General features: G+C 41.8%; 1 protein-coding gene across 1 annotated transcript in view; it reads right to left on the bottom strand.

Moving 5' to 3' along the window:
* PDIA5 (protein disulfide isomerase family A member 5) overlaps positions 1-17,192 on the bottom strand; it is a 97,835-nt gene that overhangs the window by 44,646 nt on the left and 35,997 nt on the right. The window contains exons 7-11 of the mRNA XM_066553357.1: positions 16,860-16,920; positions 13,181-13,248; positions 8,722-8,813; positions 8,546-8,617; positions 4,072-4,208 (exon numbers count right to left, since the gene is read on the bottom strand). Of these exons, the coding sequence (XP_066409454.1) occupies positions 4,072-4,208; positions 8,546-8,617; positions 8,722-8,813; positions 13,181-13,248; positions 16,860-16,920 (430 nt within the window). The remainder of the gene's footprint in view (positions 1-4,071; positions 4,209-8,545; positions 8,618-8,721; positions 8,814-13,180; positions 13,249-16,859; positions 16,921-17,192) is intronic.

Raw genomic sequence — 17,192 nt, 5'->3', positions numbered from 1 at the left:
TGTTATAGATTCAGAAATAGGCCCACTAACATAACTGCTATCTCAAGTTACCAAATATGATCAACCCAAATGAAAATGCCAAATCCCTTGGGAGAGAGGGCCCTTTCTTTGTTCTTTTGTACAGTGCACAAGAACCCAGTTTTTGGGTACAACAACACATTGAAAAAACACTTCAGATGTCTGCAGGACTCCAGTCTGGATATATGCAGGATAACACTAAGCTCACCACCAGAAATTACGAAATTTCAGCAAAATACTAAAGTAAGGAGCACAACACTGTACACCCTTCACAGATGGCTGGGGAGGAGAGTGCCTTCAGAGCCTGACTGGCTGGGTCACTGTTTACCTATGCTAAACATTCAGATTTATTGAACATCCTCTTAAGGGCTTTACAAAGGAGTTTGAGAAGGTTAGAAATCCTGCTTTGTGTCCCCAGTGACCTGTGAAAGGAAAGCAGGATGAACTCATCCTGCCCACCCACACTCACCCATGTCGCTCAGGGCTGGCAGTAATCACCTGCAGCAGCACATTTTCTGTTTAATGGTTGTGTTAAACTACTGCACAAAAGGGATGGTGTCTCTGATCCCAAGAGGTGCAAGTTGCATGCTGCAGACCTTCCTGATGTGTTTCAAACACACTAGCTGCTCTCCTTGAACTTAGTTATGCTAGGCAGCACTTAAAATGCTGCCATGTCCTTGGGCTAGTTAGTGCACCTGATTGTAAATAATTACAGTGTGGTCCTCAGGGATGATCATTAATAGCCACAGGCATGGAGACCCAAGTGGCCACATCCATCACAGTGCCTAATGGTGCAGTTCACAGGTATTTACCTGGGATGTGTTTGGTTCAGCTATATCTTCAGCACTGGGGGCAGGGGGCAGATAAAATGCTGCCAATTCCCCACATGTCTTTTCACACTACACACTATTAATGCATTGGTCATCTGAATATGCAATTAAAGCATCACTGAAATAATTCTCTTCTAGTAAAACAGCTCCTCATGGATGTGAGATGGTTTGGGCTGAGATAGAGCTCATTTTCTTCACAGTAGCTGGTATTGAGCCATGAGTTGGATTTGTGCTGGGAACAGTGTTGATAACTCAGGGATGTTTTAGCGATTGATGAGCATGGCTTACAGAATCCAGACCTCTTCTGCTCCTCACCCCATCCCACCACAAGGAGGCTGGGGGTGCACAAGAAGATGTCAGGGAACACAGCCAGGACAGCTGACCCCAAATGACCACAGGGATATCCCAGACCATATGCTGTCATGCTCAGCATACAGAACTAGGGAAAGGGGAGAGGGGGAGACATTTGGAGTGATGGAGTTTGTCTTCCCAAGTTCAGCATTATACATGATAAAGCTCTCCTATGAATGGTCAAGCACCTGCCAGTCAATGCATAGTAAACAAATTCCTTGTTTTGGTTTGCCTGTACATGGCTTTTGCTTTTCTTATTAAATTACCTTACAAACCCATGACTTTTCTTGGCTTTACCTTTCAAACTCTCCCCCATCCCACCATGATGGAGCAGCTGAGTGGGGCTGAGCTGTGGCTGAGGCTAAACCACAATAGTGTGCCAGAAAAACTCCAAGTCACGTGTATGCTGTGTGGTGACACAGGAGTTTAAGTACTTGCTAATTCCAGGCCAATGCTGAAATCCCCTTGATTACTCTAAGTTACACAGAAATATATCCTGTGTTATAAGCTTATTTTATAGATGTTTCAACTTTTTTTTATTAATACATTTTTTAAAAAAAACTTCCTCAGCCTGAGCTACCAAGGTTAAAATAATTAAGATGCTCACTGGTTTTGCCACTTCTTACTGGAATAATTTATCTCCTAATATTCATAAGGTGACACCATTAGCACATTTAAGAAGTGCTAAGAGAAGAGCTTTTAATCATGGAGATAACTGTTTATGATAGTTGTCTGTCATTAATTAGTTTGCAAGCCTCATACTCCCTGCTGAGGATGCTCAGAGAGGATTCTTACCAACACACATCTTTTACACGTGTACGAGTGGATTCTGCATGTATTGCCATTACCACCTGAATGTAAATAAAATGCCCCAAATATTCAAGTTGCATTTAAAATGGAGTTGTTTTGGCAAGGAACACTCTTCATCCCAATTCTGAGCAGCTGGAAAATGTTATCAGAAGATTGTGACAGCCCAATTAAAGCATTTGATTTACTTTCATAACAGCCAAAGCACCACTGGTAGAGAATGCCCCTTAGTACAAAACATGCCTAGTGCAGAATGCCCCTTAGTACAAAACATATCTGTCTGGAAGCACCCCTGCTCTCAAAACAGGTAATGCAATATTGTTACTCCTAAAACTGTGTTACCTGTGTTCTTGAAAATACTGAAAAAACACTAAAAAATGAACAGAATCCTACTGAGATTTAAAACTAACTTGAACTTCCTATAAAATTTGATTGCAGTCATATGTATTCATCTATTTTTAATCTGGCTTTGTAAAGGAATAAGTTTTGCAGGGCCAGCTGTTGATTTCTTCCCCCTCCTGAGTACATGACCAGACTCCTTTGCCCATTTACAAACTCAGAAAAAGGCAAAGCTTTAAAGTACTACTAAGTGTGAACATGCTGAGAGAGAGCAGACACTTCTTCCATGTCATTGTGCAGGGAGAGGGAAAGGAGGGAAATTTAGGAGTTCCATTTGTGCCTGGCAGCAGCTGCTCAGCAAGCACACAGCTGCCGAGGAGCAGCAGCCCCTGCTGTCACTGGCACACCGGGGTGCAGGGAAATCTGGGGAAGGAAGGAAGGATTTGGGTAATGAAGGATAACTCCTGAGCAAAGCAGGCCTCAGCAGTTCTGCTCCTTGTGTTTGGGGTTTCAGAGCAGGCCTCATCAGTTCTGCTCCTTGTGTTTGGGGTTTCAGAGCAGGCACTCATCTCCGGTCCCACTTTCATTAGTACAAATAATCCAGGGAACACAGTGACAGAACAGCAGTCAGTCCCCTGCTCCAGTGGACCAAATTCTTAGACATTTCACCAGGCAGAGGAAATTCATTATGGTATGTTTTACAAATGAGTCTTATGAGCAGACCTTCAAAAAAGGTATTTTGGAGCTAACTCCTGCTGGCTTAAAGGGAAGCAGGATTTCAGCCTCTGTGCCAAGACCCTCAGCTGTCAGCACACAGCCTGCCTCCAGTCCTAACCTTTAAATCTAGGCACTTGAAAAGGAACATCTCACCCAATACTGCTGCCAGCACAGCAGCAAGAGGAGACAGAAGCTGTGTGTCACACAGTGTAGCAGATTCAAGCCTGAATTGTCCATCACAAACACAAACAATTAGAAGAACCAGATAGGCAGCTGAAACAAGTTATATCCACAGTGAACTAAGAGTTTAATGCACTCTTCCACCCAACAGCATCCAGGAGGGCAGTGTGGCCTTCAGCTTCCTGAAGGCAACCCACTTGATTTTATTTGTCAAGCTAAAACCTCAAGTCATGAAAAAGATCAATTTAATCCATTTTCAGCAGAACAATACACAGTATCACCACCAACTCTGCATTAGTTATCAAAGACCTGGGGTCTTTCTAAACTAGGCCTAGTTTTGGCATAGTTCAGCACAATATACAATGACAATCACCCCTTATATTGCCAGAGAAACTGTGGCAGAGGAGTGAAAATGCTCAAAATGACATAGCAGCAGCCATGGACAAGAACCCAGGAGCTCAGGGTTCTCAAGTTGAGTTGCTCAATCAATCAGAGTTCTGCTTTGAAAGCAAACAATACTGAAGAGAAGTTGAAAATGGGAAATCATGCTGTAAAGTGATGAGTACTCAGACTATTTAAGCATCATTACGCTCCTCAGTTATGTTTTGACTCAGCCTACAAAGCGTCCCTTTTCCAGAGGCACATCTCCATCCTAAATGTGAAGTCAGCAACTTCACAAACATTTCATGCCTTGTGTATTTAACAATCATCACAAACAAGAAAAGCCTGGACTTTTGAGTTCATGGTTCTGTGAAACTTCCACGGAAAAACATCACTGATTTCATTAGCAGGCATTTGGCTCAGAGTAGAGAAGAGAAAACAAACTCACATGGTGCATGGAACATCACTAGCACAGATGAATGATCTTTTATAAACTTGTCGAAGTCCTCATCAGTCAGGTGATAAACTACATTTTCTTCATCTGCCCAAGGAGTCTCTGGAGCCTGTGGCTGAGGTGCCTGTGGGCTACAAGACAAACAGACACAGCTTAAAGGCAGCTCTCTGGTGCTAAGCAGTCATCTTGTCAAGTCAAACTCTAAGGAACCACTTTGTGCAGATGTTCACACATGTCTGACACATCAACCCTACTGAACAGCTTCCATAATCCCATACCCATCCAGAACTCACAGGCACTGAAACACAGATCAAACTGGAGGAGGAACAAAAGAATCTGCAAGAAGCTCCTGAGGACAGATCAGCAATGGAAGGGGATGGAGTGAGGAGATACCCAGACTGCTTGGTTATTACAGTATAGAAATCAAATGCATTTTCTATTACTCTTTTACCCTCCTCAGCAGGATGCTCCCTTTCTCACAGCATTCCCACTTTGTACTTCACAGGAGTCATTGCAAATGAAAGAAAAAAGCAGTGAGCAGAAACAGCCAATTTAACCCGTCACCTTGGATACTGACAGCGTGATTAGGGCCGGCAGAGCAAGGAGTGTTGGGACCATGAGCCAGCTACACACACCATTTCCCCAGGAATACATGGTTTTACCCTGAACAGCTCTTGGGAGCCAGGGAAGCATCCTTATGTCCTCACTCTGCAGTGGGCTTGTAGGCCTAACTCAGCAAAGATACTCAGCTGCATGCTTCACCTAAAAGGCAAGTGATGTGTTCTACCAACATCACTATGACTGCACCTGAGTTCAGCTGTCTTTGATGGGTCAGAGCCTGCTCAAAGACATAGTGGCAAATCTGGAAACTGAACCTAAGCTCCTCTGCAGCTCATCATCCCAATAAACAATTGTTTTTGGCTTTTATTAACGTACATTAAAAAGAGAATTTGGCAGCTGTGATCTGAACTATGCTAATTGACATTTTATTTATTAAAGCAGTGTTCATAGAAAAAACACCCAAACATAAGAACATTGGGAGCCAGACTTTGAAGCTATTTTTTCAGTTGCAGTAATGAGTTCTAAACCCCCCCAAATTCCCCAAATTCTTTGGCAAAGTACACATCTGGATGTGACCCCATCTCTGCTGAAAGGAGATTTACTATTTTTTATTAAAACGTATTATTGTGTTAGCTGCCTGGAACAAGGAATGGCAAACAAATGATAACTCATTTATCCTGCCTTACTCATTTCTAGGCTGAAAGCCTAGTTTGATAAAAAAAAAGCAGTAGAGATGCACAGATTCAGAGAGCAAATTCTGTTGATGTAAGCAATAGGTGTGATCCAAGAATATTAAGCAATCCATGCAGAACTGTGATGCACATCTTTGCCTCCTGCTGCTTCTGTGATAAACAAACCAAGAAGCAAACATCAAAGTGAAAGGTGGGAGCTGCACCTGGCCAAGCAGCCCAGAGAACAATAATCTCCAGGTATCCTGGCAGGGTGAAGGCTTTCCAGCAAACACCATGACACTAAATGAATTTGGGAGCTGGGCTGAGCAGGCAGAGCATGATGAACATCACAAAGTGCCTGCAAAGCACTGGGAGAACATGGTGCTCAGCAGGGCCTGGTGTGACCTATTTCAGTCAGGAATGAGTAAAGCAGGGCACGGGATGTTTATTCAAATAGCCTAATTTGAAATGCTCTGCATGCTAATGAGCCTACACAGGAGGTAGTAAGAAACACCTCAAGTCCTGGAGAAAGCAACAAGTAAAATTTAAAATATGATTCAACACTGAGACAAGGCACACCTTTGTCAACACCTGATCAGGATGACAGAAGTCCAGAAGAGTTATCAAAAGCTAATTCAATTGAGAGCACAGGACAAGTTCTTGATTTAACAAAGTAGCTGATGCTAAGAAAGGGCCTGAGGGGAATCTATAAAAACAGCAAGACAAACTAAGCAGCTGTTGAAGGCAGCAAGAAACTGCTGGGCTTGCCTACCACTCGGGCTGATACAGCTGTGTATCAGAATTAATAAAAAAGTGGTATGTACAAAACAGCATCTCTGCTGGGTTGGATTCAGGCTGTGTGACAGTTCATCTCTATCTTCTCACAAAAATATCTGAATCTCCATAACACAGTAGGCAGTGCTTATTAGGAAGATAAGAAAGGTGAAGTATTTGTAAGACTGATACATTAGCACACTTCAGCATAAGAAAGAAGCACCTTTAATAAGCAAGAGAAAAAAAATAGTAAAAATAAGAGAGGTGTTGGAGCCCTCCAAACTAGCAGCATGAGGAAAAAGCATGGACAATGATTTAAATAATTCTAACTTTCATTAAATTATATCATGTTCTCTCCCACAAATGAGCCTAAGATCACCCACTTTCAGCACTTTACCATGAGTATTTAGAGGGAAAAAAAACAAGAAGAGGGAGAGAGAGAGCTACTTTTCTGCAGAGTGTACTTATTGTCCACACATAATGGGCCATTTCATGTGGCTCAATGTCTGCTGGATTTGCTTCCAAGACTCTACAAGGACAGCACATGCATGCACAGTATAAAAATGCATTGGCTTTCCTTGCCACGGCCCTGCCATACCCTGGTCCTCAGAGTAACATTTTGTACAAAAGCAACCTTTCAATATTTTAATATTATGCTATTCTGAAACACAGCCAGTGCACCCTACAGCTATCCCATTGCACTCCTTGGCTTTCCTAAAGCCCTTGCCATACCATTTTCCCTACCTGTACTGCAGATTCCTCAGAATAGTATAATATTATGTATGCAGCATGTTCAGTCTATATGCAGTTTTATTAATAATTTAATTGATTGTAATTTAAGCATCAATTACTGGCAAAATGTAAATACACATAACTACTCAGTGTGGTTTCCTTAAAGGTTGTACTTATTACACAAAACAGGGGCACCAGGCTACTGCTCAGATCATCTTTTGGGCAACTAATAAACATGCACTAAGTGAGAACAAACAGCTGTCTTTAGCTCTGGACTGCTGAAGTATCAGCCAAAGCCCACAGTGGCTTGTTAGCAGAGATTATCATTGGAAAGAGCTTGCAGCTGTTCTGCTTTCCTCCAGTAGCTGTGTTCACTTGCTGTCACAGCACTGATATAAAGGTACTGCATATTGCAGGGATTATCTGGATATTATGTGGGAAGACAGGGGAAAAAAACACCCCAAACAGCTAATGTTTCACATATGGTAGCCAAGAGATAACCACATCCTTGCAGAATTGAAAAGCATAACAAAGTGCAGGTGATTAAGCCATATCCTTGCTCCAAGGGCTGATCATCTTCAAGTTGCTGGAGTTGCCATCTTGATCACTCACATTTGAAGACTTAATTGACTACACCAGGCTTAATGACTCTGGCTGAATTCCTCCTCTTTGAGCCACTGGGCAGAACTTGCTTGCAGTGTTTGTAGCCCCTGATGCTAACAGGATGCTGCTCTCACTTCATTTGTGGGTTCCAGATCCTGAGGTACTCAGCCTACTGCTGCTGGAGACCCTGGGCTACTTGCAACCATATGCACATCCCCAGCACAGCAAAATACATTTATTCTGAGCCAATTTTGCTAAGCTGTACTATTACAATAGTTTGCAACAGTCTGTTCCTTCCCATGGGTTTGTTTCCTTTCTTTAGCTTCATTTCAGTACTGTTTCCAGAACTGCAGCAAACAAGGGAGGGTTAGAAAGATGACACCATGCCCAAGAGCCTGGGCTCACTGCAAATGGGATTTCTCCATCACCAGATTATCTCAGCTCTCTCCAGCTCCTCCATCAGCCTCACTGACCATGTGGGGATTTGCACCAATTGAAGAGCAGCTACACACAGACACTTTTCCTGTGTCTCTGAATTGCTAGTCCCATAGGCTTATTCAGCCCCCAAAATGTTTATGACTGCAAATAGCTCTCTTTAGATAGAACAAGATGCTTTCTACACTTTCATGTCATGACAGCAAACACAGATGTTGTAAAAGTGACTACCTATCCAGGGTGCCTTGATCTTCAGTTTGTCACTGCAAGACACTTTAAAGGCTTCAGCTAAAGGCTGATGAACCAACAAGAACTGCACACTTGGTATATACATTTTTAATAACACAACAGAAGTCAAACCTTTTGCAAGTTATTAAGTTCAAGCACTCAAGATCACTGGAAATTTAACCTGGCATTTTTAGTAAAATTGAGATCTGTGTATCTGCAATTATTTTAATCCACAGTCAGTCTGCTATTACAGACAAAATGCAATTGTGAAATGTAAGGCATGCATGCTAAAAACCAAACATTAGTCAATCTCTCCGTATGAGTTTAGCTGATCTCAGCGGGGTAGTTTTGTTTGCTCTTCTGAGCAGAGGGAAGGAGGGAGAGATGTCTGCTCCCAAACCATTACATTCTGTAAATAATGAAGAGTACATAAAAGGTGGAGTGCATGAAGTTCAATGCCTTACTGTTTCAGCCACTCTGCGATATCTGCTGCGGTAGCACCAAAGTTCTCAAAGTTGAACAGGAACTTTCCTTTCCTGTTAAAGCAACAAAACAAGGTTCAGTCCTGGCCCTAAAAGATAAAACCACTCAATTATACAAGAGTGCATGATTTCTAAAATCGTTGCAAAACATAACTGACTCAAAATAGCAGATTGTAGGATATCCCCGGACATTGAATTCTTCCTTTATCCTTTCAAATTCAGCAGAGTAAACATTCATCCCCGCAAGGACCTGGAAAAACAGAGCATAATCTTACTGATTCTTACAATACAGCAGGAACATCACACCATTTGTTTGAAGATTTAAGTAAAACCCACTTCAATCTGGGCAGATTCTGATTTCATTCATACAGCTGTCAAGCAAGGGGCTCTCTCTAAAAGGCACTGAAGTTTTTCTGATTTTGTGCAAGGGAAAACAGAACAATACTTGAGTCTAATCCAGAGAAAACACACAGCAGTTACCATGTCACCTCCTCATTGCTCTGGAAGCATCTCTGTTTGTTTTTATTCATGCACTAACAGAAATACCTAAAGGGAATTCTCTCAATGGCACCACTTGTGCTCTGCTTTGCACATTTGGATTTTAAGCTACAACTAGACTTTTTCCTTCTTCTGCATGTAGGAAAAAAGAGTTCTTAGTTCATATCCAAACATTAAACAGGACACCAGAAATCCTACCCTCAGCTCTCTGGTTTCCACTCCAGCCATGAACTTGTCTATGTCCAACCAACTTGTCAATGTCTAACCAACCACAAGCATTATCCCAGGTCAAAAATGCACTTACTGAATGGCAAGGGGAAATCAGCATGACTTTGATGTGAAAATAAAACATGCCCTATATCCATGAGCTCAGGAAATAGCACATGGCATTTATATGCTCTAAATATGTTAACTTAGGTAGGGCAGGCTATAATGAGAGTTAAGAATTAACCTTGTCCTACCTTGTCTTCAGAATAGAGGCACAGAAGCACAGTAGCTTTTCAGACTAGCATGTAAAACAAAAACTCTCTCCTCCTCACTCGTCAACTCTATTCCAACCCATCCTCCATCTCAACAATCCCTGAGCTTCAGGTTCAGGGCTCCTGTGACTTATATTGTGCCCTGTGACTTATTCTGTGCCCTGTCCAAATGTCGTCCAAATATTTGTGACATGAAAATTAGAAGATGGGATTGATTCCAAGTTTTTGTGGGTGTGCAACTCACACAGAGGTCATTCTGCTGTCAAACTTGGACCCAGCAAGTTGCTGAGATACCACTTCCTGATTAACTTAGTTTAATGGCATTGACGGCTTAAATCATTTTAGCAGCAGGGTCTTAATCCAACCCCCTCCTCTTTCCCTCTCCAAAAACAGGATTTTCTCCTTCCAGCTGAAATACCACATCAGAATTTAATACCACGTTCCTGACTGCAGCAAACTGCACAGACCAACCAAATGTGCCCAGAGCCAGCATGAAATAAATCTTAAAGCAGAAAATCCTCATTTGAAGGTCAATATTTCCTAAGAATGTGCTGGAAAGTCACAAGAAGATACTTTGTTTTCTCTTCCCTATCCTAAGAAAGGATAAAATGAACAGAGGTGAGTACAGAAGTAAGGTTTATACATGCTGGCCTAATCTTCCACTTTGAATTTTCCTTGTAGTTCAAACAACTGGATTGATTTAATTCATATGAGATTATCTAGACTCAATTCTCCCCTTTCCTTATCCTCCATGCCACCACCTAATGGCAGGTAAATGCAATAGGATCAAGATACAATGGTTGCTCTATAAAGCAAGAACCAGTTTTGTTAACTAATTCCCTAATTAACACCAGCCTACCAGATTCCATATTTGCTGTGAACTTTCAGAGGATTTCCTATGATTTAAGTGGGCATTCCTGGCCATGTCAGACAATTTCACTGTGCCCATCTAAAGGTGATTGATAAAAGCCAATAACTTGGATTCACTCTGGTGTTCATTACATTATATGAAGAGTATTTAGCAAAAAAAGCTAATTACAACAGGATTTGTTTTAATGACAAGAGTAACAGCTTTAGCTGGCCAATAATAACAGAATTATGAAATATCAGGCCGCCAGAGACCATCAAAAAACACCTACGGCTCAAAGCCAGGGCCCTCCTGCCAGACGTTTGGCATTTTTGCTTTTAGCAAAAGACTGAATGACCCCAACTTCAATTTAGGTCCATTACCTCTTGTAATAGCCATTGCAGAAACAAAGATCAGTTTATTCCTTTCACCTCTGCACTGACACTTGACATATTTCAACACTTATCTGCTCTCCAACAAGCTACCTGTAATCTAAACCAACTCTGAACCTTTCCTAGCTGCCCAAGTATTTGGAGCTTCTGATCATTCCTGTTTAGTTGTGATCCCCTACCCGGATTCTCAGTTTTCTTGATGGGAAAAAACTGGCACCTTACAGCACAAGAAATTTTTAAAAGAAAAAAAAGACAAGCACCAAAGGAGGAAAGCACTTAAGCATATTCTCAATCTGGTCTTTACTGAGCAGAGCATTCTGGCACACTCACAAAGTTCATGGCCATTAGGGAGATGGTGAATGGTTTGCTAATATCCAGTTCCCCCCTGCTCTGGTGGACACTCACTCACCAGAGTCCAGCCAAACCTCTAACCACAGGAATCTTTTCTGCCAAGATAAAATAAGTCCATTTCTGATTTGGAGCACTTTTTCCTTCTATACTGGGTGCAACAGAATTATAAGATATAACCATAATATAAACTAAGTATGCCACCCTGCCTTCCTCTCAGTAACAGGACTGGGACAAGAAACAACCAGTCCCAAGGGAACACAGAGGCCAGTGACAGGTACAGTTCACCCCTTCACTTTTATGACCTCTTCAACAGGCAATACTGCACTTAATTTTCCTGCTATATAACAGCAATAATCACTTTTGAGCCTGGCACATCCTGACAGTTAATGACTGGTTAGATTAAAAGGCCAAACCTTCAGCTCATCCAAACCACTCATAAACTTTGCAGCCAAGTCTGAGCTGGAGGTCAACATCACTCCAAGGCACTCCATGAATAATTTATGATGGGTACAGCACAGTTAACTTTAGAAATGGCAAGCTGTGTACACATCCCACTCAGGAAGCTAATTGGGTCATATTTTGACAAACAGACCATTTTTTGTGGTAAACATGGGTGGTAGTGGCATAACTGGACTTTGCTCTGAACTGATCCTGCACCACAAGCCTCCACTGCAAAGAACTGTGTCCCAGCCCTGTCACTCAGCTGTGCAGGATCAGGCCGGATCTGCAGAAACCATTTCCAAGTGAGGAAGGAAATACTCAAACCAGAATAGATCTAAATTATCTGAATTTAATAAATGAGCTGCACATGAACAAGGAAGGGAGAACTGCAGGAGGACAGAGTGCTGTGCAGCATGCCTTCTCTCTAGCACTCTGTCTGTAGGTGATGTTTACACTCCTAATCCCTCTCATCCCACAAGGTACTGCCATGCAGGGTGGGAGCGCCTTCCCAAAGGCTGCAGCACATGTTCCTCTGAGGGGAGATGGCCTTAGAATGCTGCCTGGCTCGACAAAAACACTCTTGAACATATCTTCTAAGGCTTGTGCCATGTCCTAGATAAATCTGAGTAACTCCCACTCATTCCAGCCCTAAGCAAACAAGGATTTAAAGAAAGCACTTCTGAAAACAACTGGTTTGGAGAATGTTGGGCAGTCTGACAGCACTAGGCGGTCACAAGAACAAATGGCCAGAGCTGCCCCAGCAATGAACTGCAGTGCTTCATCTTTTCCTCACAAGGAAACCTAAACACAGCAGAGAATGATCCAACAGGTAGGATCAGACCAAATCCTGCTACAGCCATGAAACAACAATCCTATTTCTTCATCCTTTATGTACTACTGGCACCATATAAATCATACGTTAAGCCCATTATAAAACCTCAACTAGATAGGTGCCTTTGACTTGCTTACAGAGATCAATACACCTTATAACTACAAAGGGGTAACTAAATTACTGTGAATTCTGTACTTTGTTAGAGTCAAAACTTTTTTATCAATGTGACATCAGCTTTGACAGAGCTAGAGCTACAGTTAAACTGTAAGATTCTACTAATGCTGAGTGGCTGGAGGGTGACCAGTAGCTTATGGGAGGGGGATTTCCTTCCCATAACACTGTGATTCTCCACTAAAAAAGTGGATTAATAACTGCAATGAGGGCATCCATTCCTGACCTTGCTATGAAACATCAGGCCAAAAAGCTGATCAAACCCATTAAAGCAAACATTTCTTTCTTTACCAAAATGAGCTCAAAAGGCCTAAAAATTCATAAATTAGAGACAAAACATAAATCTACATAGTGTCAGAGCTGGCATCTCCATGGAAAAAACTGCAGTGGATCTAAAGGGCAAGGGAGTTCACATCTCATTCTCTAAAGTTCTAGAAGGATAAAAACCAAGAGAAAATTCTAAAGAGATCTGGAACAGAATAGATTGTTTCTTTTTTCAGCTGGCTTAAAAATTTTGATTTTGCTAAATATTTGTCAATTTATATACTTAAAAAAAAAGTTAAAATGATTTTTGAAATGTCATATAAATATCATTGTCTCACTTACATATTTACCCTTGAGTTCTGTGGCTGCCTGCTGATAAGATGGCATCATTCTCTTACAAACACCACACCCTGATAAAAAATAAATTGTGTAAGTAATATGCCAACAACTCCATTCAACCTCTTCTACAGTATCTATGTTCCAAAGCATATGAAGTAATATTTTATATTTTTTATATTTAAAAATTAAACAAAAATTCTTTATCTGCTTGTATTTTTGATCTACTAAATCATTATTAGATTATTAGTTTCTAAGTATCTTACTCGTTACAAGCCTCTATTTTTGCAAATTTTTCATGCTCTTCATTTTCATATTCATTTCTCATCCTTGTATGGAGAGAGAAAACCATCTTATATTCCTCAGGCTCTGAGTTGAGCCCAGAGGAGAATACAAGATGAAACACACATATCAAAAGTCAACAGAAGATGTCATAATTGTGAACTCAAAACAAAAAGCTTTGTGCATTTATGGTCTTTGAAAGGACAGGGGGAGGTACTTCAGATTCATCCCAGCTTAACAAGGCTTTGAAATTAATTTGAGATGCATTTCCTAAACACATTACACAGACATCAAGTGTTAAACGGTGCTCTGTTAATTGAGCAGACATAGCTCAGAAGCAACAGCCCTTGTAAGACACAATAATGTGCTGTGGAAAAGACAAAGCGTGAGTGAGGAAGACCACCAGTGTGTAGTTGGAGTGTGCTGAGAGCTGCTTGATGATGCTCTGCAGTGCTAAGCACATTAGCAGTAAATCACCTTGTAAGCAGCAGTTTTCACCCCTGCCAAGTAAAATCTGTGCATGCAGATGGGAAGGGGCAGGAGTGCAGACAGCATGGAAGAAAGGTAGCTGGAGCCAAGCACCCCAGACACTTATTGTGGAAACTCTCAGTCCACCACAGGACAGTAGTCAACGCTTCTGTTCTGGTTAACAGACAGAGAGTTTTGAAAGTATCCTCCAGGAAGGAGGAACAGATTTTGCAGCCACTACTTTAGGACCACATCAGCATGCCTGGAAAAGAACATCCTTTAATCTGATGAAGGAGAGCTCTTGTGTCTGTGGTCTTTCCATCTTTGATCTCTCTGCTCAAATTGACAATGAGGTTGTTAAATTAGTGCTGGTCAAAATGACAATTTCTTGGTGGGCACAGTACTGCACATTTAAGGCCCACTGAGGTCTTGCAGCTTCATCCAAACCACTGGACAGCCATCAAAAGATGTGAGTTGGCAGACATCATCTTCTGAATCCTCTATTTCTTCTCTCCACAGGAGCCTCAGGCCCTTAAGTCCTGCAGCAATTTCCCTATTTTCCCCTCTTCACTCTCTTACTGCTCCCTGGAGTACCTTCTAGGGCACAGGCACACACCAGCCTCCTCCACCCAGCCATCATCCCCATCATCCTCCCCTTCCCAGCTCTGCTGCTGCCTCCAACTTGCTGCTCCCAAACCTATTTCAGTACACCCTCTCTTGTCCTCATACTTCTGGGTTATATTTTTCAGGATGCTGCCAAGCCACATGTGCCCCTCTACAGGCATAATAGGGGAACCTCAAAAAACTCATTTTCTTCTGTTCTTTCTTCTTGTATTTTTTTTCCCAAAAGGGAAGCTTAATTAAATACAGATTAGTCTTTCCACTAGTTAACACCTACATTTTTAAAGCCTTGTTTTCAATCATGTTTATAAACAGCTCCTTCTTTATTGCCAAATCCAGACAGTCTCCTGCAGGAGTCCTCTTTGACAGAGTTAACTACAAATAAATCTGAATGCCTTCAAGTACACCTAATATTTCATCTTTAATGCTGTCTGACTTTCTAATATAGGCCTAAAAGTACAGTGAAAAGTCTGCAAATGGCAGGCAATATCTTCTGAGGAAAGCAAGCCTTGGCTTTGAGTTGTTTTACCCAGACCAACCATTCCTGAAATATTAAAGTAACTACATCTAAGTCTGTAGTTGCATTCATCTCCCTCTGCACTGGTACCTAATGAAAGTGCCCATTTCCTATCAATATGCCAAAATTAATCTAAAGCCCCTGCTTCCAACAAAGCAAGGAAATAAGGCAGCTGTCTTCCCCACAGCCTCCCAGACAAAGCCTATGATGTCCTCTCATGCCAAAGACCTCCCTTAAAAATAACAAAAATAGACCTCCCTTACAAATAACAAAAAGTGGAATTTCTTTTAGTGACCAGTCTTGATGTGCTGCTCCAAGTTATGAAAGGTAACACCTGTATGTAACCAATAATTTCAGCTGCTCAAAGGCCATATTTTATTGCAACTGCTGGATGTATTCTGTCCCCAGTAAATGGAGCAAGAAAAAATTTGGACAACAACCAATTCAGAAAGTCTTGTGTGTTAAATAAAAGATGAGGGAGTTACAAACTGATAAATCAGAGGGAAAAAAAAAACCTCACAAGTAGACTTCCTTCACAGCAGTTTGGAAAGCAGCACAAGTATTACAGCACTGAAAACTAGCAGGTGTTTTGCCACTTCAAAGAAGAGAAACTGGAAGGAGGAGGGTTTCTGGGGGAACGGTTCAAAGAGAACGAAGGGTTAGATAAGGCACATTTCACAAAGAGGCTGGGCTGTGGAAAACAATTACTCCTGATAGAGGTAAACTGTGAAAGCCCAGCTCTCCCTGGAGGGACGATTTCCAGCAGAGCAGCCGTAGCATCTCCCGCTGATCCAGGGCTGCAGCTACTGGGAACAGCCACACACCACACCAGGCCACACAGGACCACTGCAGAGTCCAAAGGCACAGAGCCACAAGTGATTTGATTTAATTTAAAGAAAAATCAAACTAAGTCTTGGGCAACTTTGGCCATCTTGGTAGTGCTCGGATGAGAATAAAAAGGTAGACTGGTGTTTCAGGCAGTAGGTACAAGAGAAAATACACTGAGAAACACCAGATAATGCTACCATGGGACACAAGTTTTAAAGAGAATGAGACAGCAAATTTCTTGTGGTACCCAACATCAACTTCCCTATCAAGGCACTGCTGGGAGGCTTTTCCTAGTTTAGGTCACACATTTATTCCCTTCTTATGGCTTCCCTGCTTCCTGAACTGAGCAACAGCTCAAGTGCAACACAATCTTGCTTAGAAGAGCTGGAAAGCTTCTCACACAGGAGTCACCAGGAAACACAAAAAGGCTGCTGTAAGTCTGCAACATTAAGGAACAAGTAGACAATGCAATGACAAGATAGCAGCAATACAAGGTCAAGGTCACAAAAAGAAACTGAGAGACCCCAATGTGCTCTCCTCTTCCTGAAACCTCACTGAGTTACCCCTGCCCATGTAGGCAGGAACATTCAGGGTGCCTCTGGGATGGAGCAGGAACAATAGTCCTGCTCCTGATGACTGCACTGTTCCCTCTGCCTGCAGCACACAGAGTTTCTGTTCTGTGCAGCACAAATCTAGAAAGGACAACAGGTAACAAAATTATAGAAAGCGGCTGCTTAAAAAAACATTGAGCAAAAACCATAATCACAAGAGAAAGAGACAAGAGCAGGATACAAGTAATGGAGAACCAGGGGAAAACTGAGGACAAACAGGCAGAACAACACAAGGAGCTGAATGATAAAGGTGGCACAAGATGGTATTAGTGAAGCACAGGCAAAGCCTCTAGCCAGACTTGGACAACTCTCAGTGGAGAAGGGGGAAAGAGGTGACAGGACATGCTGGGCTACTTACATGGGGCATAGAACATCATCAGTAGGGGTTTGTCTTCCTTCTTCAGAAGCCTTCTCAATTCCTAGTGAATGAACCAAGGAAAATAAAAAACACACTTATACTCAACGACACTGTACTACAACTTTAAAAAACTAATATATGTATTCATAGAACACAGGCTCATTTATCTGAGGGAAAAGGGCTCATCTTCCCTAACAGACACGACTCAATTTTTTTTTTTCCTTGCTCAATTTTAACTTGAAAGAAAATGACAAAATTTATTATACATTCAGCTATCTGCTGACTATCCTAAACCAGTATCTCCACTGTTAATATGTGGAAGTTCCATGGTTT

This window comes from Molothrus aeneus, chromosome 7 (genome assembly GCF_037042795.1).
Source record: "Molothrus aeneus isolate 106 chromosome 7, BPBGC_Maene_1.0, whole genome shotgun sequence".
NCBI classification, from domain to species: domain Eukaryota; kingdom Metazoa; phylum Chordata; class Aves; order Passeriformes; family Icteridae; genus Molothrus; species Molothrus aeneus.
This window is presented reverse-complemented; position numbering and strand designations above follow the sequence as displayed.